A 15,966-nucleotide genomic window follows, 5' to 3' on the forward strand; every position below is an offset into this window, starting at 1 on the left:
GCACACAGACAGAAAAGAATCCAAACCCAGAGTTCTAAAAACGAGGCAGTGCTGAGGGGAACACTCCATGATCAGAAGGCACGAGGAGAAGACACCCTGTCCCTAGGGTGGAGTCTCTTGCTCAGACTCTGGCATCTTCTCCTGCTTTGGTCCCAACCCCAAATTCTGACAATCCCTTAGGGCTCAACACAAATGCCACCTCTCCCCTGGCATCTTGCTTCACACTTTCAGATGAAGTTGGCCAACGATGGCCCTTCCTTCCTACGGCAACTCTCTACCACTGGGCCACGACACTCAGTGCAACCAAAACACTCCTTATGGGAATGTGGATCTTGCGGCAGCGGCTGGATCCGTTGTTAGGCTGGCCTCACCGCTGAGCTTCCGACCCGATATCCAACTGCACCATAGTCATGTCCACCTTGGTGTTAGTGGGATACCAAAGGGAACTTGCTACTGCTCCCCCAAACTCACTGCTCGTCTCAGGATTCTCTATTGTGATTAACCAAACCTCTGGCCATCCAAGGAAAAACCCAGGGAGTCATCCCCAGACTCCTCCATCTCCCGCTGCTCTTACACGGGGTCAGTGGTTCCCTCTGTCCATTTATTCCTAACTACTTCTCATGTCCACCCACCGTCATCCACTCTGAACGCTATGGCAGCTGTCCTGTGGGTATACATTTTCGATGATAGTCTCTTATCAGATTGCCCCCCACCTGCATCTCCACACACATTTCTCCATCACTCCCCTGCTTATAGGATGGATCAAGCTCCCCAGTGCTGCTGACAAGGCCCTCGTTGCCGTCCCTCCAGCGGTCACTTGTCCCCACCTCTCGGCACTCACAGCGTGAACGGTAAGCTCCATCCGTGACCAACTCCTGGTCTCCTGCACAGACTCTGTTGTTTCACATGCTAATACCTTCACCTACAGTAGCTTCCCAACCACACTTCGCAATCTGTTTGGGGGCCAGCTCTTAACGAAGACCCCGTCCAACCTCCCAGCCTGACCTGCATTACCCCCCTTTGCCTGGACACTATGAAAGCAAGGGCTAGAACTGTGACAGGCGTTCACGTGCCCAGGGGCCCGCGCACAGTTCCCGGACACGGGCCTTCCTGTGCTGGGGCTGTGGTCCCACCGAGAGCTCTGCACAGGCACAAGCACCCGGACTTCGGTCAACCCGAACTTCTACGAACATTTAGGTGCCTTCACACTTTAGGTGAACAGGAAGCAAACATCTCAACGTCTCCCTTAATGATTGCTGGACACTGACTAGAGAAGATCCTTGGATTTCTGACACCAGGGATCAAGGTCTCTGAGGAGGAAGAGGGTGAGAGTCAATACCCTGGGAGACAATTACCTCCGTGAAGACGGCATGGCGCCCCGGATCCAGCGCACGCAGGTGAGCCTGGAGGAAGTCTGCAAAGGAGTTGTGTTGCTGCGTGTAATAGTACACGTTTGACAGGGACCGGGCAGCAAACGTGTCCAGGGCGGAAGCACTGAGCCGGACCACGGCGTCCGGTGTGGCGCAGTCCAGCAGCACCAGCTTGGCATCTTCCAACGCCTGCTGGTAACACTCGTGGGTGAAGGCCCTGGGACCGAGCCTCTCTATGACCTGGAGCACCACAGAGGCGCAAGTGTCCGAGTGGTAGCCGATGAAGACGTCAGGAGGGCTGTACCTGGCTATGCTCTGCGGTGCTTTGATATCGATGAACTTGTCCACCCAGGCCTTGAGCTCCTTCACAATGTCCTTCTGCCATTTCTCCAGAACGGTGTTGATGTCCAAATAGTGCTTCTCTAGTCGGTTGATGAGGGGGATGGGGAAGTGTTTGCAGACCACGTCTTTCTCTTCGATGACTATCAAGCGGAACTGTGGGTGAACCCGACACTTGACCCGGTGGGTCCCCAGACCGAGGTCCACGTACTTCTGACCCCCGAGGTAGACGTAGTACTGGTTGAGGGCGTCGTAGAGGCTCTCGTAGAGGCTCTGCAGATTCAGCAGCACCACCGTCTTGCCGGTCTCCATGCAGATTTTCACGCGGTTGATGTTTCTGCAGACCTGGGTGTACTCCTGGTCCCTGGGGAAACTGGAGCCAAAAATGATCTCCGGCTGTTGGTCCTCGCCGAAGAGGGTCCGCTGCAGGATCTGCAGCGCCACGTAGTTCCTGGTCAGCACCAGCAGGTAGCGGGACTCGGAGTCCCCCGGCTCTTGGCCTGGCGCACTCGGGAGGTCGCCGTGCACGTTCTGCCTGATCAGCTGCATGGTGCTCACCTCCTCCGAGAGCTTCGCCTCGGGCAAGCTGGCCGCGAAGATGTCCAGAGCTCGGATCTCGTCGTTGCCGCTGAAGTTGCGAAGGACGGCCTGCGCAATGTCGTGCGGGGACAGGCTCCTGTTCGAGGCCTTCGCGGTGGCGAAGACCATCTTGATGAGGCTGTAGTAGTCGCGGAGACCGAAGAACTCCTTGTCTTGCTGGCTGCACACCGTTTCGTAGGCTTTGGCAAAGGGTGCGAAGTAGCCTTGGATCCGCTCTTGGACGAGGGGCTCTGAAGAGCAGATGCCCCTGGCGCTCTGTATGAGCTCCTTCTTATTGGGGCTGCCACGGGACACAAAAATGCCCCGGTTCATCTTGGCGGGGTCCAGAGCCCAGTTGGAAATGCCGATGAAGCCAACCTTTTTGTGGGGGGCAGGGTCGTCTTCGATGCACCCGTCTTCCAGCAGCGGGTGCAGAGTCTTGAGGGGCATTTTGGGCGAGTCTTCGGCCAGCCCGACCTCGTCCAGCACCACCACGGAGACGTGCTGCTGCAGGTCCTTGTCCTGCTGTAAGCGGGCGCAGTGCTTGAAGGTGCCGATGATGCCCTGGGGGGTGGAGTGCGGGCTGCACTGGAAGGACACCAGGTAGACCTGCTTCAGTCTCCGGAACAGGTCCGAGTGGGCGGCCTGGCCCTGCATGGCGTCCGCCACGATGGTCTTGGCGAGAGATTTGGAGCTGCCGGGCTTTCCCACCAGGAAGAGCGGGATCTTCAGCTCGATGCAGATCACCATCATGAAGACGTTCTCCTTCAAAGCCAGGTTCTTGGCGATGGTTTTCCTCAGAGACACACCGTCCAGGAACAGGTCCTGCGTGCGCGTTATCTCGTCCAGCAACGCCCTGCCGTCGTCGTACGGCCGCGGAAAAAACTTGCAGATGGCCTCGCGGTACAGCTCCTGCTTCTCCAGCGAGGCGTGGTAGCACACCCCGACGGCCAGCACCAGCGACCAGAGCACGGGGTCTCTGTCGAAGTCCTCCGGGATGGCGTCGGACGCGCAGGCAAAGGCCTCCAGCTTGGACAGGAGCATCTGGCTGTGGTCGTAAAACCACCCGAAGACTTTCACGCAACGCTCCACGTCCCGCAGGCTGACGAAGCTGCACTCGTTGTCCCTGCTCCTCATGAAACACTGGGAGGCAGAGAGCACGTCGGTGATCACACGCGTCTCGGCTGGGCCTATCGCCGTGGCGTCCACCAGCCTCTGGACGATCTGCTGGATGTAAATCTTCTCCGTGATGTCATTCAGCTGCCCGAAGTCCCACACCAGAGGAACCAGGCTTGGCGGCAGAGCGTGGACGCGGTACACCAGCTGCCTCAGGGGGATGGCGCCCAGCCGGTCCTTGGTCTCCTCGGCGCTCACCCGGTAGCCCAAGCCGGCCGCCTCCAGGCGGGAGATCATCTCCTGGGAGTGCTTCCGGTACGGGTTGCAGGCCGCGATGATGTGCAAGCCGGAGTTCTCCGCCAGCGGCAGGCCGTCCACCGTGCGGTCACACAGGACCTCTTTGATGCAGCTGACAGCTTCCGTGGTGTTGGCCTCATCGAAGAACAAGACGGTGTCCAGCTGATGTCTGCTCTTATTGATGAGGGCAAGTCTTTCCGCCTTCTTGACTTGGCTGTAGATCATGGCTGCACTCGTTCCCCCGTGGACCTTGACCAACTTCATGGTTTCGGCGTCGACACCCCCGCGCCGCAGGTCGCTGAGGAACTTGATGAGCCTGGTTTTCCCACAGCCGGTCTCCCCCATGACGATGACGGGGATCTCACAGCGGAAGCGCATCTCGATGGCAAGGAGCTTCAGCATGTTGTCTGTTGTGAGCTCGTACGTGTCGTCAGGGTCCATGGGCCACTGGATCCCGAGTGCCAGGCAGAGTCGCTCCAGTTTCTCATCCCTGGGCAGCTGATCAAAGTCGATGTTGAAGGGCACCCTCTGCAGCAGCAGCCCCTGGTACAGCTCCACCGTCATGACGTTCTCCTTGATCACCTTCCTGGTCCCGTGATGGATGGCGTCGACGGTGCCATTCTTGTTGGGCTGCAAGTGGAACCCTATGAACGTCATGGTCGTGCGGTCATGGTTGAAGAACACGTACGGGTGGGGCTCCGATTCCCACCGCTTTCGCAGAGAGAAAGGGGCTATGTCTTCTTCCCTGACCCCGTCCATCCTGACCACGTGCTTCCCTGGGCTCTGGTCGGACATGTGGAGTGTCGGTGTGGCGAAATCTCTTGCCATGAAAATCATGAAGGTCACCACAAAGTTCTTGAAGCCCACCAGCGTGTCCCCGACGACCGCCGGGTTGCAGAAGAGGGAGGCCTCGCAGTCCCTGAGCTGGCAGTTCAGGAACCGGGCGAAGTTCCAGAGTTCCGACCAGGACGGGTCCATCACCCCACAGTAGATGAGGAGGTGCTGCAGGCACTCCACGGGGGTCCCTTCCACCCGGCCCTCTTCGTACTGAAACGTGTCTAGGTTTTGTTTCTGATGGAACCGTTTCAAATATTGGAACGGTCGCTGGAAATTCTCGCTGCGGAACTCAGTCGGATCCATCCCCGGCTCTCTGGGGTTCCGCCGAGGGTCGAGCTCCATGCTGATCACTTCCTTGGGAGGCCGGCAGGTGACTTTGGGGAAGATGTCAAGAAAACTGAACTGGGGGGCACGGGTCCTCTGGAAAGGAGAGAGATGGATAAAACGGTTAAGACGGAACCCTCCACCTGGCCTCCATCAGACAGACCTCCGTGAAAAACCGCTTTTCAGAAAGCGATTTCTGTGGACACTTCTCGGCATAGGTGACCGATGTCTGCACTCGGTCACCGTGGGAGCTGCGTCCCGCCAGGAAGTCCATGCTGCCTGAGCTTGAGGAGCGAAATCTCTCCATCATGCGTGTGTCTGTGTGAGCGCGCACGCGTGTGTGCGCAGGTGCATAAAATTCCTTTTGTTAAGAAATGTATGTGATGGCCCTGGCCGGTTTGGCTCAGCAGTCAGAGTGTCGGCCCGAAGACCAAAGGGTCAAGGGTTCAGTTCCCAGTCAAGGGCATGTACCTGGGTTGCAGGTTTGATCCCAGGCCCCTGTCCTGGTTGTGTGGGAAATAACCAATCAATGTGTCTCTCTCACCTGGATGTTTCTCTCTCCTTCCTTCCCACTCTATCTAAAAATCAATGAAAAAAATATTCTTGAAGATTAATAAAAAAAAAAAAGAAAGAAATTTATGTGATGGCCTTGCTTAGCTTGGCTCAGGTGGTTGGAGCATCATCCCCGACACAGAAAGGCGGGTTCAATTCCTGGTCAGGACATGTACTCGGGTGGTAGAATTGATCCCCCACTGGGATGCGTATCGGATGCAACCGATCAATGTTTCTCTCTCTCCCCCTTCCTCTCTCTCTAAAAAAAACAATCAAAACATATTTTAAAACATCACCTTATGTGATAAAACCTTATGGGATAAAAATCTCTTTTCTGTTCTGACTGGGTCCCAGCAAGACGAACTTACCTCGCTCAGAGGTACAGCTGCTACTTAACCCAGACACACAGCATCCACAGCAAAACAAAGCAAATTTAAGATGATGCTAATTATTATTATTATTATTATTTTTTTATCCTCATCCGAGGACATTTTTACATTTATCTTCAGATAGAGCGAGAGGGAGAGAGGGAAGAATAGAGAGAAAAATATCGACGTGAAAGGGACACATCGACTGGCTGCCACCCACACGACCCCAACCAGGGTTGGGGATAAACTGCAACCGAGGTACGTGCCCTTAGTGGGAATCAAACCCGGGTCTCTCTGGACTGCGGGCCGACACTCTAACTGCTGAGCCAAACCGGCCAGGGCTAAGATGATGCTAATTAATAAACCTATTTTTATTTTAGGCATTTAAAAATGTGAGTTTAAAGATGAGTTTTTCTTGACGAACCCTGCACTCAGCCACCTCTTTGAGGCAGAAGTCGGGATGGCAGACGGGTCTGAAGGGACCCCCCCCACCCTGAGGGGACGGCCCTGCGGTGCGCACCAGTTTTGACGACGTCCTAGGCAGAGCCGAATGCCCTTCCAGGATTTCGACGACGTATAAGTGGTATGGGTTTCGAAGCCACATTTTCCCGCTGGTGTCCATTAAGTACTGCAGGATGAGGAGTTTGAAAAGAAATACCCAGATTCCAGTCTGCACCTGCAGAGAGAATCACAGGGGTCTGTAAACTCGCGTGCGAAAGACCAGTTCCCCCAGCCGCAAAGACCTTCTCGCTCTGTCCGTTCATACGATGAGACTGATTATCAATACACGATAAAGAAATTCTTTATGCTGGGGAGGAGGAGGGGCAGGACGTGGCCCCGGGGCTGGAGTCCAGGGCACTTACAGAGGAGGTCACGTCAAAGTGGAACATCATGGGTCTCGTCTGATACTGGGTGCCCAGGTAAGGCAGCAGGGAGCCCAGAACTTGGTCTTCATCCACCTGAGGGTCAATCAGTCGAATAATTTTCAGAGGTACTTTTTTCCCCGTAAACTTCCTTTTCAGCGCTTCATGCAATCGCTTCACGTAGAGAGACTTTCCTGTAACATTAAAAGACGGAAATCAGGTGCCAGGGCTGTGGACGAGAGTGAGAGTATCTAGAAAGATTCAGTACACGTCGCTTCTCTGTGTGCACAATTCAAAACCGATGCAACATAACCCGGGATTAAAGGGCCCTCAGCTCTCCGGGCTGTTCCCTGCTCGGGGGGGCCCCTGCGGGGTGCCTGGGCCCAGGGCTCGATGTGAGTGTGCCGTGGGGGGCGGGGGGAGAGGCACTGTGAATGAGAGGACGTCACCAGGACCAACTTGGTGACGGAACAAAGGGAGGCACAAGGGGCATCTGTTTCTTCTCCAGACAGATTTCGTCTCCTCCTGCTCTCATAACCCACATCAGCCCCGAGGTGGCCAATGGAGTTAAAAACAAACCCACCAAGGAACTGCGGAGAAGCCTGTTTTGAGAAAGGTGGGTAGGCTCCCAGGAGCCACCTGAGCCGGAGCCAGGTGAGTGTCCCCTCCCAGCTTGGCTCTAATTTGCAGATGAGCCACACCTCCCCCAGACTCATCATCGGAGTCGCCTCCCACCCGCGTGGGACAGGGAGGAGCCACCAGGGGGCCCGCCGGCCCCCGCAGCGATCATTAGATTATTACCAACACCGGCTCTCTCTGAGGTCACGATCCCCACACACATCTGGTTCCTGAAAACCGTGGCGGCGGACGTGACCCCCGCTGGGACCTGGTAGTGATGTTCCAGGTAGGCCCGGATGGTGTCGAGGGGCGCCTGGGGGGTGACGGGGACTTTGTGCTGGCTGAAGGCCGAGGGCAGGTAGCAGTGTTCCCGCTCACAGTCGCAGACCATGACGAGCCGGTAGTCCTCCCGGTGAGGCTGCGTGCACAGGCTCAGGAAGAGCGCCTCCGCCCGGCAGGCCACCTCGTAGCTCAGCTGGTCGGCGTGCAGCAGGCTGTAGATGCCGCGTCCCCCGGAGCCGGGGCTCAGGCAGCGCCGCAGGAGCAGCGCCACCTCCTCGAATGTGGTCCCCGGGGTGCACAGCAGCACCTCATCGTAGGTGGGCAGCGGCTGCCCCGGGCTCTGCGCGTAGACAGCCAGGGCGGCCAGCAGCACCTCCGCGTGGTCACAGACGATGAGGTTGGGCTGGCCGACCTGCAGGCCTTTGGGGAGCTCCCGTGTGACCAGCTGGCCGTCCATCTCCGCCAGGCGAGCCAGGCAGAGGCCCAGGGCCTCCAGGTCCAGGCAGTGAGGCAGGAAGGCGGGCATGCAGGTCAGGAACTGGTGCATGATGACCCTCAGCTTGCCCGCCAGGCTGGGCTCACAGATGAGCATGCGCAGCAGCTTGTTCATGACGGTCTGCGGCGGGCGTCCGGCGGCCTCGCCATCGGGCCCCCTGCAGGCCTCTGCGACGTCGCGGGGGCTGCATTTCCGCTTGACAAAGGACAGCATGGTGAGGGCCTCGTGACTGGGCGGCTGCCGGCTGAGCTGCGCGCCCAGGTACACCAGCTGCTCCGCGGTGTAGTAGTTGAGGTGAAAGTGCTCAGCTCGCTTCTGGGCCACGAAGTCCTCCCACTGGCCCAAGAAATGCTCCATCTGCCGGCACACGGCCTCCAGCAGCGAGGCCAGCGGCCCGCACCCCATCAGCTTGCCCGGCAGCTCCAGGCCGAAGTCCATCCGCACGTGCGAGTCCTTCCGGGAGGAGCAGAACACCTCGGCCCTCCAGCCCCGGAACAGAAAGTTCCCGGCCGAGTACAAGTTTATGAAGGACTCCATCAGCCTCTGCACGTTGCAAAACACCTGCAGCGAACGGAAGCCGGAGGCGGCGTCACAGAGCTGACCAGAGAGCAGAGGACGACACCGACCTGGAGTCTGCAGGACCCCTGCCCCCATCGCTCGGGCTCTTCCCCAGGGAGGCCCGAAGTTGTGAAAACGGCTCAGGCGTGTAGCAAGTGCAAATGCACGTGAAAGAAAAATCTCAGAACAACGCCGAGACCCTGTTTTCTCGTCTCGGTTCCTTCCGACCTCCGGCCTCCATGAAGCCTGCTCGCCTCTCTGTGGTTTTGCATTCTTGCCGATTTGAATAGTAAGGCGATTTGATTTAAGTTTCTAAGCACCGTGCCCCCCGGGTCATCTCCCCTCAAAGTGGCGGATTCCCTGACAATGCTCTCTCCAGATACACAAAGGAACCACTAACCAAAGGGTCTGTCACACCTGAGCCGTCCCTTCGGGTCATGAGGTCGGGTGACAGGCACCCTGCAGACTCATGAATTTCAGAGAAGAGCAATTCCAAGCAATCCAATCCAAACTCAAACCCTCCTTACTGTCTGGGGCCACTCAGCAGGGAGTCCCACGCCCCACAGCCTCGATGACGGAACAGAGCCCCCACCTCGGAGAACAACTCGACTTCAGCGCTGTTGTGGTCTTTCTTGCCAGACATCAGCATCAGTTTGTTCAAAAGTTCCTTTAGCTCCTCCAGGGAGTAGATCCGCGGCTCCTTGCTGCCTCCGAGAGTCTCGGAGAGGAAGAGACGTAGAACCGTGTCTGGGGAAATCTGTGGAACAGGACAGGTTTAGAGGTGGCTTTCTGGAGGGAGAAGCCCCCCCCGATTCCCAGCGGCAGGCAGCTCACCCTCCGGCCGTCGGAAGGCGCTTCGATCACGTAGATGCCTCTGCTGTTGATGTCCGTAGCCAGCGCCAGGGACGAGCGTTCCACAGACCCGTGACTCTCCTTCACCGTCCTTAGCCAGTCCAAGTTCCGGGCGGAGTCACGCTGTCGGGCAGGGGAGAAAACAGGGATCGTGTCCTTCCTCTCTGCCCCGGCCCCCCCCTCGGCCTTCCGGGGCGAACGCTCCCGGCCCTCTCCGGTCTGAAGTGGGGGTAGGGCCTCCCCACCCGCTGCCCAGGACCCGTGCGCTCCGGCCGCCGTGCTCAGGACCCTTGCGACGTGGTGCTACTGTGTCCCTGTGTCCCACCTGTACTTGTGTCCACCTGGATAAAGTGGACAGAGGCTTTGTTCTGCTGGGCCCCCAACTGGGGGTGGGGGGCTAGAGATAACAGGGCCGTAACCCTTCTGTTCTAAATGACTTTTTGGGGTCCCCAAGTCCAGCCAGACGCATTGAGGAGAAACTACAACAAAGGCCTTTTGTTTGGACATGAGCATCCAACAGAGAAAAACAAATCCTACTCCCCTGCTCCCCAGTGGATCCAGCCGTCCTGGGGATGTGTCTGCTCCTAAGGCAGGTCAGGGAGCAGGGGTCCTCGGACCCCAGGGAAGACGGTTCCCTTACATGAAAATGTGTACGTCTTCTAATAAAATACTAATCGATCCCACGTGTGGAAAATACCAAAGAGTATACAAAGCTAAGTCACAGTTATCACCACTCAGAGAAAACACGGGTAACATTTTAGGAGGTTCCAGTCTCCCCCCACCCCCCGAGTTTTGCATAACAGAAATTAGACCGACTTACATGCACTTTCCTATCCTATTTTGTAACATGTGAAAACATTTTCATACAGGAAGAAACACTGTCCGCAAACACTGTGTCAGCGTCTGCACGGAAGCCACACAGCGGGGAAGACCTGCGGAGCCGCGGGCCGGAAGCCAGACTCACCAGTTTGGCAGGCAGGTGCGTGTCGTTTTCCAGAGCCTTCCAGAGCTCCTTCAGCTGGTTCATGAAGTCGCGGAAGTCTGCGCTGGGGTCCAGGTTGTAGAGAAGGGCGGTGTAGCCCTGGACGGCATCGTGGAAGTAGGCCACCCGGTCCACGTCCATGTCGTTCTCGCCCGCAAAGATGAAGGCCAGGTCCACAAACACCTTCAGCTCGTTGATGCCTTGGGGCAACAGGCGCGTTGAGCCTGGGGCCACACCCTGCCGGCACCAGGCTCGTGGACAGCGATCTTTCGTGAAGCTATACATGGGTGTTTAGTGGATTTTCAGGTGTTTTATCCTCTTTTACTTTCCATAAGAACCCTTCTCTTTGCCCTGGGCGCTGTGGCTCAGTGGTTAGAGCGTCGGCCCACGGACCGGAGAGTCGCGGGTTTGATTCCGGTCAAGGGCACGTACCTTGGTTGCGGTTCAAGGTCGGGTTGTGCAGGAGGCGACCAGTCGATGTGGCTCTATCACACTGATGTTCCTCTCTGTCTCTCTCTCTCTCTCTCCCTCCCTCCCACTCTATCAGATGATAAATAGAAAAATATCCTTGGGTGAGGAATAAAAAAACAACAACAAAGAATCCTTTTCTTTTGCTTATTTGGATGCCACGGACCAAGAGCAGTGTCCACGCACAGGCACCTGCGTGCACCGGGCTCCGTCTAATCCATGTGGCATCACCATTTTGTAAACATTTAAGCCTCGCACAAGGATATTTTTCCATTGATTTTTATTTTTATTTTTATTTATTTATTTGCTTAGATAGAGTGGGAGGAAGAGAGAGAGAGAGAGAGAGAAACATCGACGTGAAAGGGACACATCGAGTGGCTGCCACCCACACGACCAACCAGGGCTGGGGACAAACTGCAACCGAGATATGTGCCCTTATTAGGAACCGAACCTGGGTCTCTCTGGACCGCAGGCTGATGCTTTAACCGCTGAGCCAAACTGGCCAGGGTGTCCATTGACTTTTAAATAGAGCAGAAGGGAAGGAGGGAGGGAGAGAGAGAGAGAAACATCTATGTGAGAGAGACACATCAATTGGTTGTCTCCTGCACGACCCTAACAGGGGCCAGGATCAAACCTGCAATACTTCAGTCCTTGGGCCAACTAACTCTAACTGCTGATCCAAACCGGCCAGGGCAGGGGCCAGATTTTTAAGAAAATGACCCCCACCTGTTCACAGCAAGCGTAGAGAGTGGGGGGAACAGTAACCAAAAAAATAGTTTTTACACCAGAGCATGAAAAATATTATCCTGATATAAATTCTATCAATAATCACACACAGCATGAAAAATATTATCCTGATATAAATTCTATCAATAATCACACACAGCATACAACCTAAAGAACGAAGACGGCACCCGTGTCCTTCACACGGGACAGCCACCCCGAGCGCCATCGGAACACCCCGCTTCCTGCAGGCCCCAGTGATGACCGTACCTTCCAGAGCCTCCCGGACCCAGTTGACGAACTCCTTCCTCTGGGCCAGCTCCAGCAGACACTGGTACCGGGCCTCGTCGATGTCCTGCAGCAGCTGCTTGGCACGGATGATCCCCTGATTGATCTGGGCCAGTTTTTCATGACGAGAGTTCTCAAAGGTGTCAGTCTGTAAGACAAGGGCTGGAGCTGGTCACCTGGAGCCCAGGGTCTGGGAAGGAGTGCTGACTGACCCAACGGCCCCGGCCCTCCTGGATTTGCGGCGGCCAGGATGCTCTCATCCCAGCACTGGACAGCGCCCCCTGCTGTCCAGGGGTAACTCCTACAGCTGTGTAGCACATTCTGCTAAGCAGCTTCCACAAGAACCTGCCGGGCACATATTACTTTCCTGTCTTGTAGGTAGAGAGCCCAGAACCGACCCACTCCAGAGCCCACCGCTGGAGTTCAAGCCATGTGTGTGTGTGATTCCAATCATCGTCATCCCTGTCTATACTATCATATAGGTCACAGTGTACCTCATCAATGCTCGTCCTAAAAGAACAGAGGCCAAAAGACTGACTTCCGACAGGGATCACTCGTCGCGCGCCGCCCGGAGATGGGAGCAGAGTGGCCACAGGCAAGTCTATAAACATCTAACGACTCAAAGGACGTCTCAGTCCTTCCCTGTGTTCTTGACCTTTGCGCCAAGAAGCAGTCACCCACTTTATGAACAAGAAAACCAAGCCCCTGCCGCAGTCAGCATCAGCCACGTACGAACCAGACACTCCTGTCCACTTTGTAAAAGCCAGAGAGCCCGCGGCTCCCGGGAAGTCTGAGCTGGGACCCCACCCCCACCCAGGAGTCCCTGGCGAATAACTTACAATTCGTAAGAGTAAGTGGAGGACACTGAAGTCTCCGGTCAGGCCCAGGTTCTCTTTGATCTGCAAGATGACATTTGCCGCCCTGGCAGCCTGGTGCAGGTGGTGGTACTCCCTGATCTGCCCGACTCGCGCCTCGATCCAGTCCTCCTGGTCCCCGGGGTCCAGGGCACACATGACGCGGAGGTCAGAGGTGAGGTCGCTGTATTTATTCACAAAGACGTTGAAGATGGCTTCGACTTCCCCCAAGGTGACCTCTCCTGACTTCAGGTCCTTGTACAGTTTCTCGAACTTGCAGAAACTTGGGAGAAACAGCCTCTTATACGCACATTCCACGTCCATCACTGGCCGTTCCGACACCTGCCCCGGCGGCCTCCGCAGCCTCGCGGCGTCGGCCCAGAAGTTCCGGAAGACGTGACTGTCCTTGAGCCAGTTGATCTCTGTGGCCATCTTTTGGACGTTGGAGCTCAGGTGGTAATGGGTGCTCATGCTCTGGGGTGAGGAAGTGGGCGGCCTGTCCAACAGCACCACTGTGTCCAGCGTTTTCCGGCCGAGGTCCTCTGCGTGTCTCTCCGCGATCGCACTGCAGTCCACTGGGGAAACCGGACAAGAACGTCACAGTCAAACCTCCAGGCCGGCACGACCTGCCCTGCTGCTCGGAGGAGACTCAAGTGAACACCCTCCACCCTCGTCGGCACTTTGTTCTCGGTAAGAATCCGGACAGCACTGCCCCCGCCCCGCCGCCCTCTCGTCCATCAACTTTTACAACAAAGAAAACGTTGCAAGTTCCGGGCTGAAGACAGGTGCCCACGTCCCTGCCTGTCCCACCTGCTGCAAGGCCCGAACAGAGAGACTTCGGCAAAGTCACGACCGACAGGGCAGGGAGGGCAGACAGGAGCTCGGGGCAACAAGATGCTGGACGCTGGCGCGGGTGGACCCGGGTGGGTCCACGGGGAAGCTGGGGTGGGGGCGTGGAGACGAGGCCACGAGGGAGGACGGGCTGACCTCACCCTTCCTCCGCGGCAGCGGCAGGAGGTCACGTGCCCGAGACGGCACGGAGGGTTTAGGAACCGGAGGTCTCGGGTCCATGGGGGAACAGTGGCCTGCCCAGACCTGGTGCGGGAAGCCCTGCAGCCCACCTTTCTCTCCTGACCCCCCGACACCTGGCAGCAGCCTGTCCCCTCCAGGCCAGGACGGACGTGCGAGACGCCCCAGCGACAAGACCTTAGGACACAGGCCATTCGCGGCCACAACCTACTCTGAGTTCTCGGTCAGCTTGCGAGGCTGCTCACTTGTCTTTTTTGTTAATCCTCACCCGAGGATAGTTCTGTAAATTTTTAGATACAGGGGAAGGGAGGCGCGGTGGGGGGGGGGACATTGATGTGACAGAGACACATCAATTGGCTGTCTCCTGTATGCACCCCAACCATGGTGTAGGGATCAAACCTACAACCCAGGTATGTGCCCCTGACCAGGAATCGAACACGCGACCCTTCAGTGCGCGAGCCGACGCTCTAACCACCGAGCACACCGGCCAGGGCATAGGCTCCTCTCTTTAACCTAAAAAGTAAACCCAGACAACCGGTACCAGACTGGCTTCAGAACTCTTCTTGAAGACCCGTTTCACAGATTCGCCCAAAGGGGCTGGTTCCAGAAACCACCTATGAATTGGCCCCTGCTGGGATTTTCACCACGAGCACGCTTCCTCTGGGAGCGGCGTGGCCGTAAACACAGGAGAGGGTGACAGGAAGACTGGACACCATCCGGTGGCTGGGACACCTTCCCGGAAGCCCCGACCGCCTTCCACAGAGAGCAAGGACTGAGCAGACCTCAGCTTCCCACTTTTCCTAGCTCCTGGGGATCCACTGATGGAAGGGCGTCTCTTCGGACAGACACCTTCACTGCACAATGAGCCTGCAGCCTCCCCGGCTGAGCGCCAAGCAGAGGTCAGCTACCCCGCCAGCCGGGACTACCTGAGAGGCCCAGTGACCACTGAGTGTGGGCACGACTCCGCCGTTCCTGCATCCGCTAGCGATGGGCAGGTCTACAGGACTGCCTCCCCTGTCCTGTCTGCCTCCACCACTGCCCGGACAGGGACTTCAGGAGGAACCCCCAGCTGTGTCACGTGGCTGAGATGGTTAAGCAGATTCCCACCCCAGGGAGCCAGAGGAAACCACGGGAAGAAGAACCCCTGTGTGAGCAGCACAAGGAGGATCTGATCCCGTTCTGTGAGAAGGTCCTGGAGCTGTTGTGTCCCCAGTGCAAGGTCTGGCCTGACCAGCCACATCGGCCCCTGAAACCGATTGCGGAAGCTGAGCTCGTCACAGGAGGAAACTCCAAAGCTCCCACGGAGCCCCCGAGGATCGATGTTGAAGATGCGGAAGTGGGTTCTGAGCACCAAGCGGCAACAGTTTTGAGAGCAGAAAGAACTGCACGACGGATGGACAGAACGTTAGCATTCCCGGGAAGGAGAGCACGATGAGACTGTTGCCAGCCTACCTACAGACGAGAAGGATGCTGCAGAGAAACTAACGGAACACGGAAGGCAAATTTCAAACCATATGTTCACACGAAACCATCTGTTCCATGAAATGGCAGAGAAGTGTTTGCAGACAGACCTGGGTTTACTCACAGGTACTGAGAGGATCCACAACAGGTATGAAAACCTAGAGCCTTTTCCTATGAATTAAAGAAGGAGAGTTTCACGCTCCCCCTACATTATTTTGGTCTGCATAAAATGATCAGCATGTTTCAGGTAGATCTGACCCTGGATGCTGAACCTGCCCATCCGAGTCTCATTGTGACAAGAGGTAGAAGAAGTGACATACAGGACACGAGAGGGTCTTCATGATCCCCAGGCACTAACTCCTCACCCCGGTGTCCTGAGTTCGAGGGATCTGACGCTGGCAGGCACTTTTGGCAAGTAGAAACTGCCAGGACAGGTGACCGTTTCCTAGGTGTGTGTAAAGAATCTTTTCCCCAAAATACTCCCCTAGCACCACCTCCAAGCAATGGATGCTGGCATCATCAGCTCTGCACTGGTACCCACGGTTCATGCCACACAGGCTACTGCAGCTTGGCATGCATCTGGACTCTGCGTTGGAGAGGTTTCAGTTTATAATTTAAAAAACAGGTCATGTATGCGTAGCGTCACTGATCGGTTTACAGAAAAAATTGTGCCTTATTTATCTTGTGCACATTCTTCAGAATCTCTTAGA

General features: G+C 56.5%; 1 protein-coding gene across 5 annotated transcripts in view; it reads right to left on the reverse strand.

Moving 5' to 3' along the window:
* The window catches only part of RNF213 (ring finger protein 213), a 99,698-nt gene that overhangs the window by 34,863 nt on the left and 48,869 nt on the right, over positions 1–15,966 (reverse strand). For all 5 annotated transcript variants that reach the window (XM_036267868.1, XM_036267867.1, XM_036267869.1 and 2 more), the window contains 9 exons: positions 12,752–13,341; positions 11,895–12,060; positions 10,416–10,633; positions 9,434–9,574; positions 9,192–9,356; positions 7,447–8,602; positions 6,646–6,839; positions 6,303–6,458; positions 1,356–4,958 (listed from right to left, as the gene is read on the reverse strand). In XM_036267868.1, coding sequence (XP_036123761.1) covers positions 1,356–4,958; positions 6,303–6,458; positions 6,646–6,839; positions 7,447–8,602; positions 9,192–9,356; positions 9,434–9,574; positions 10,416–10,633; positions 11,895–12,060; positions 12,752–13,341 — 6,389 coding nt within the window. The remainder of the gene's footprint in view (positions 1–1,355; positions 4,959–6,302; positions 6,459–6,645; positions 6,840–7,446; positions 8,603–9,191; positions 9,357–9,433; positions 9,575–10,415; positions 10,634–11,894; positions 12,061–12,751; positions 13,342–15,966) is intronic.

Source organism: Molossus molossus, unplaced genomic scaffold (assembly GCF_014108415.1).
Source record: "Molossus molossus isolate mMolMol1 unplaced genomic scaffold, mMolMol1.p scaffold_m16_p_19, whole genome shotgun sequence".
In the NCBI taxonomy this organism is placed as follows: Eukaryota; Metazoa; Chordata; class Mammalia; order Chiroptera; family Molossidae; genus Molossus; species Molossus molossus.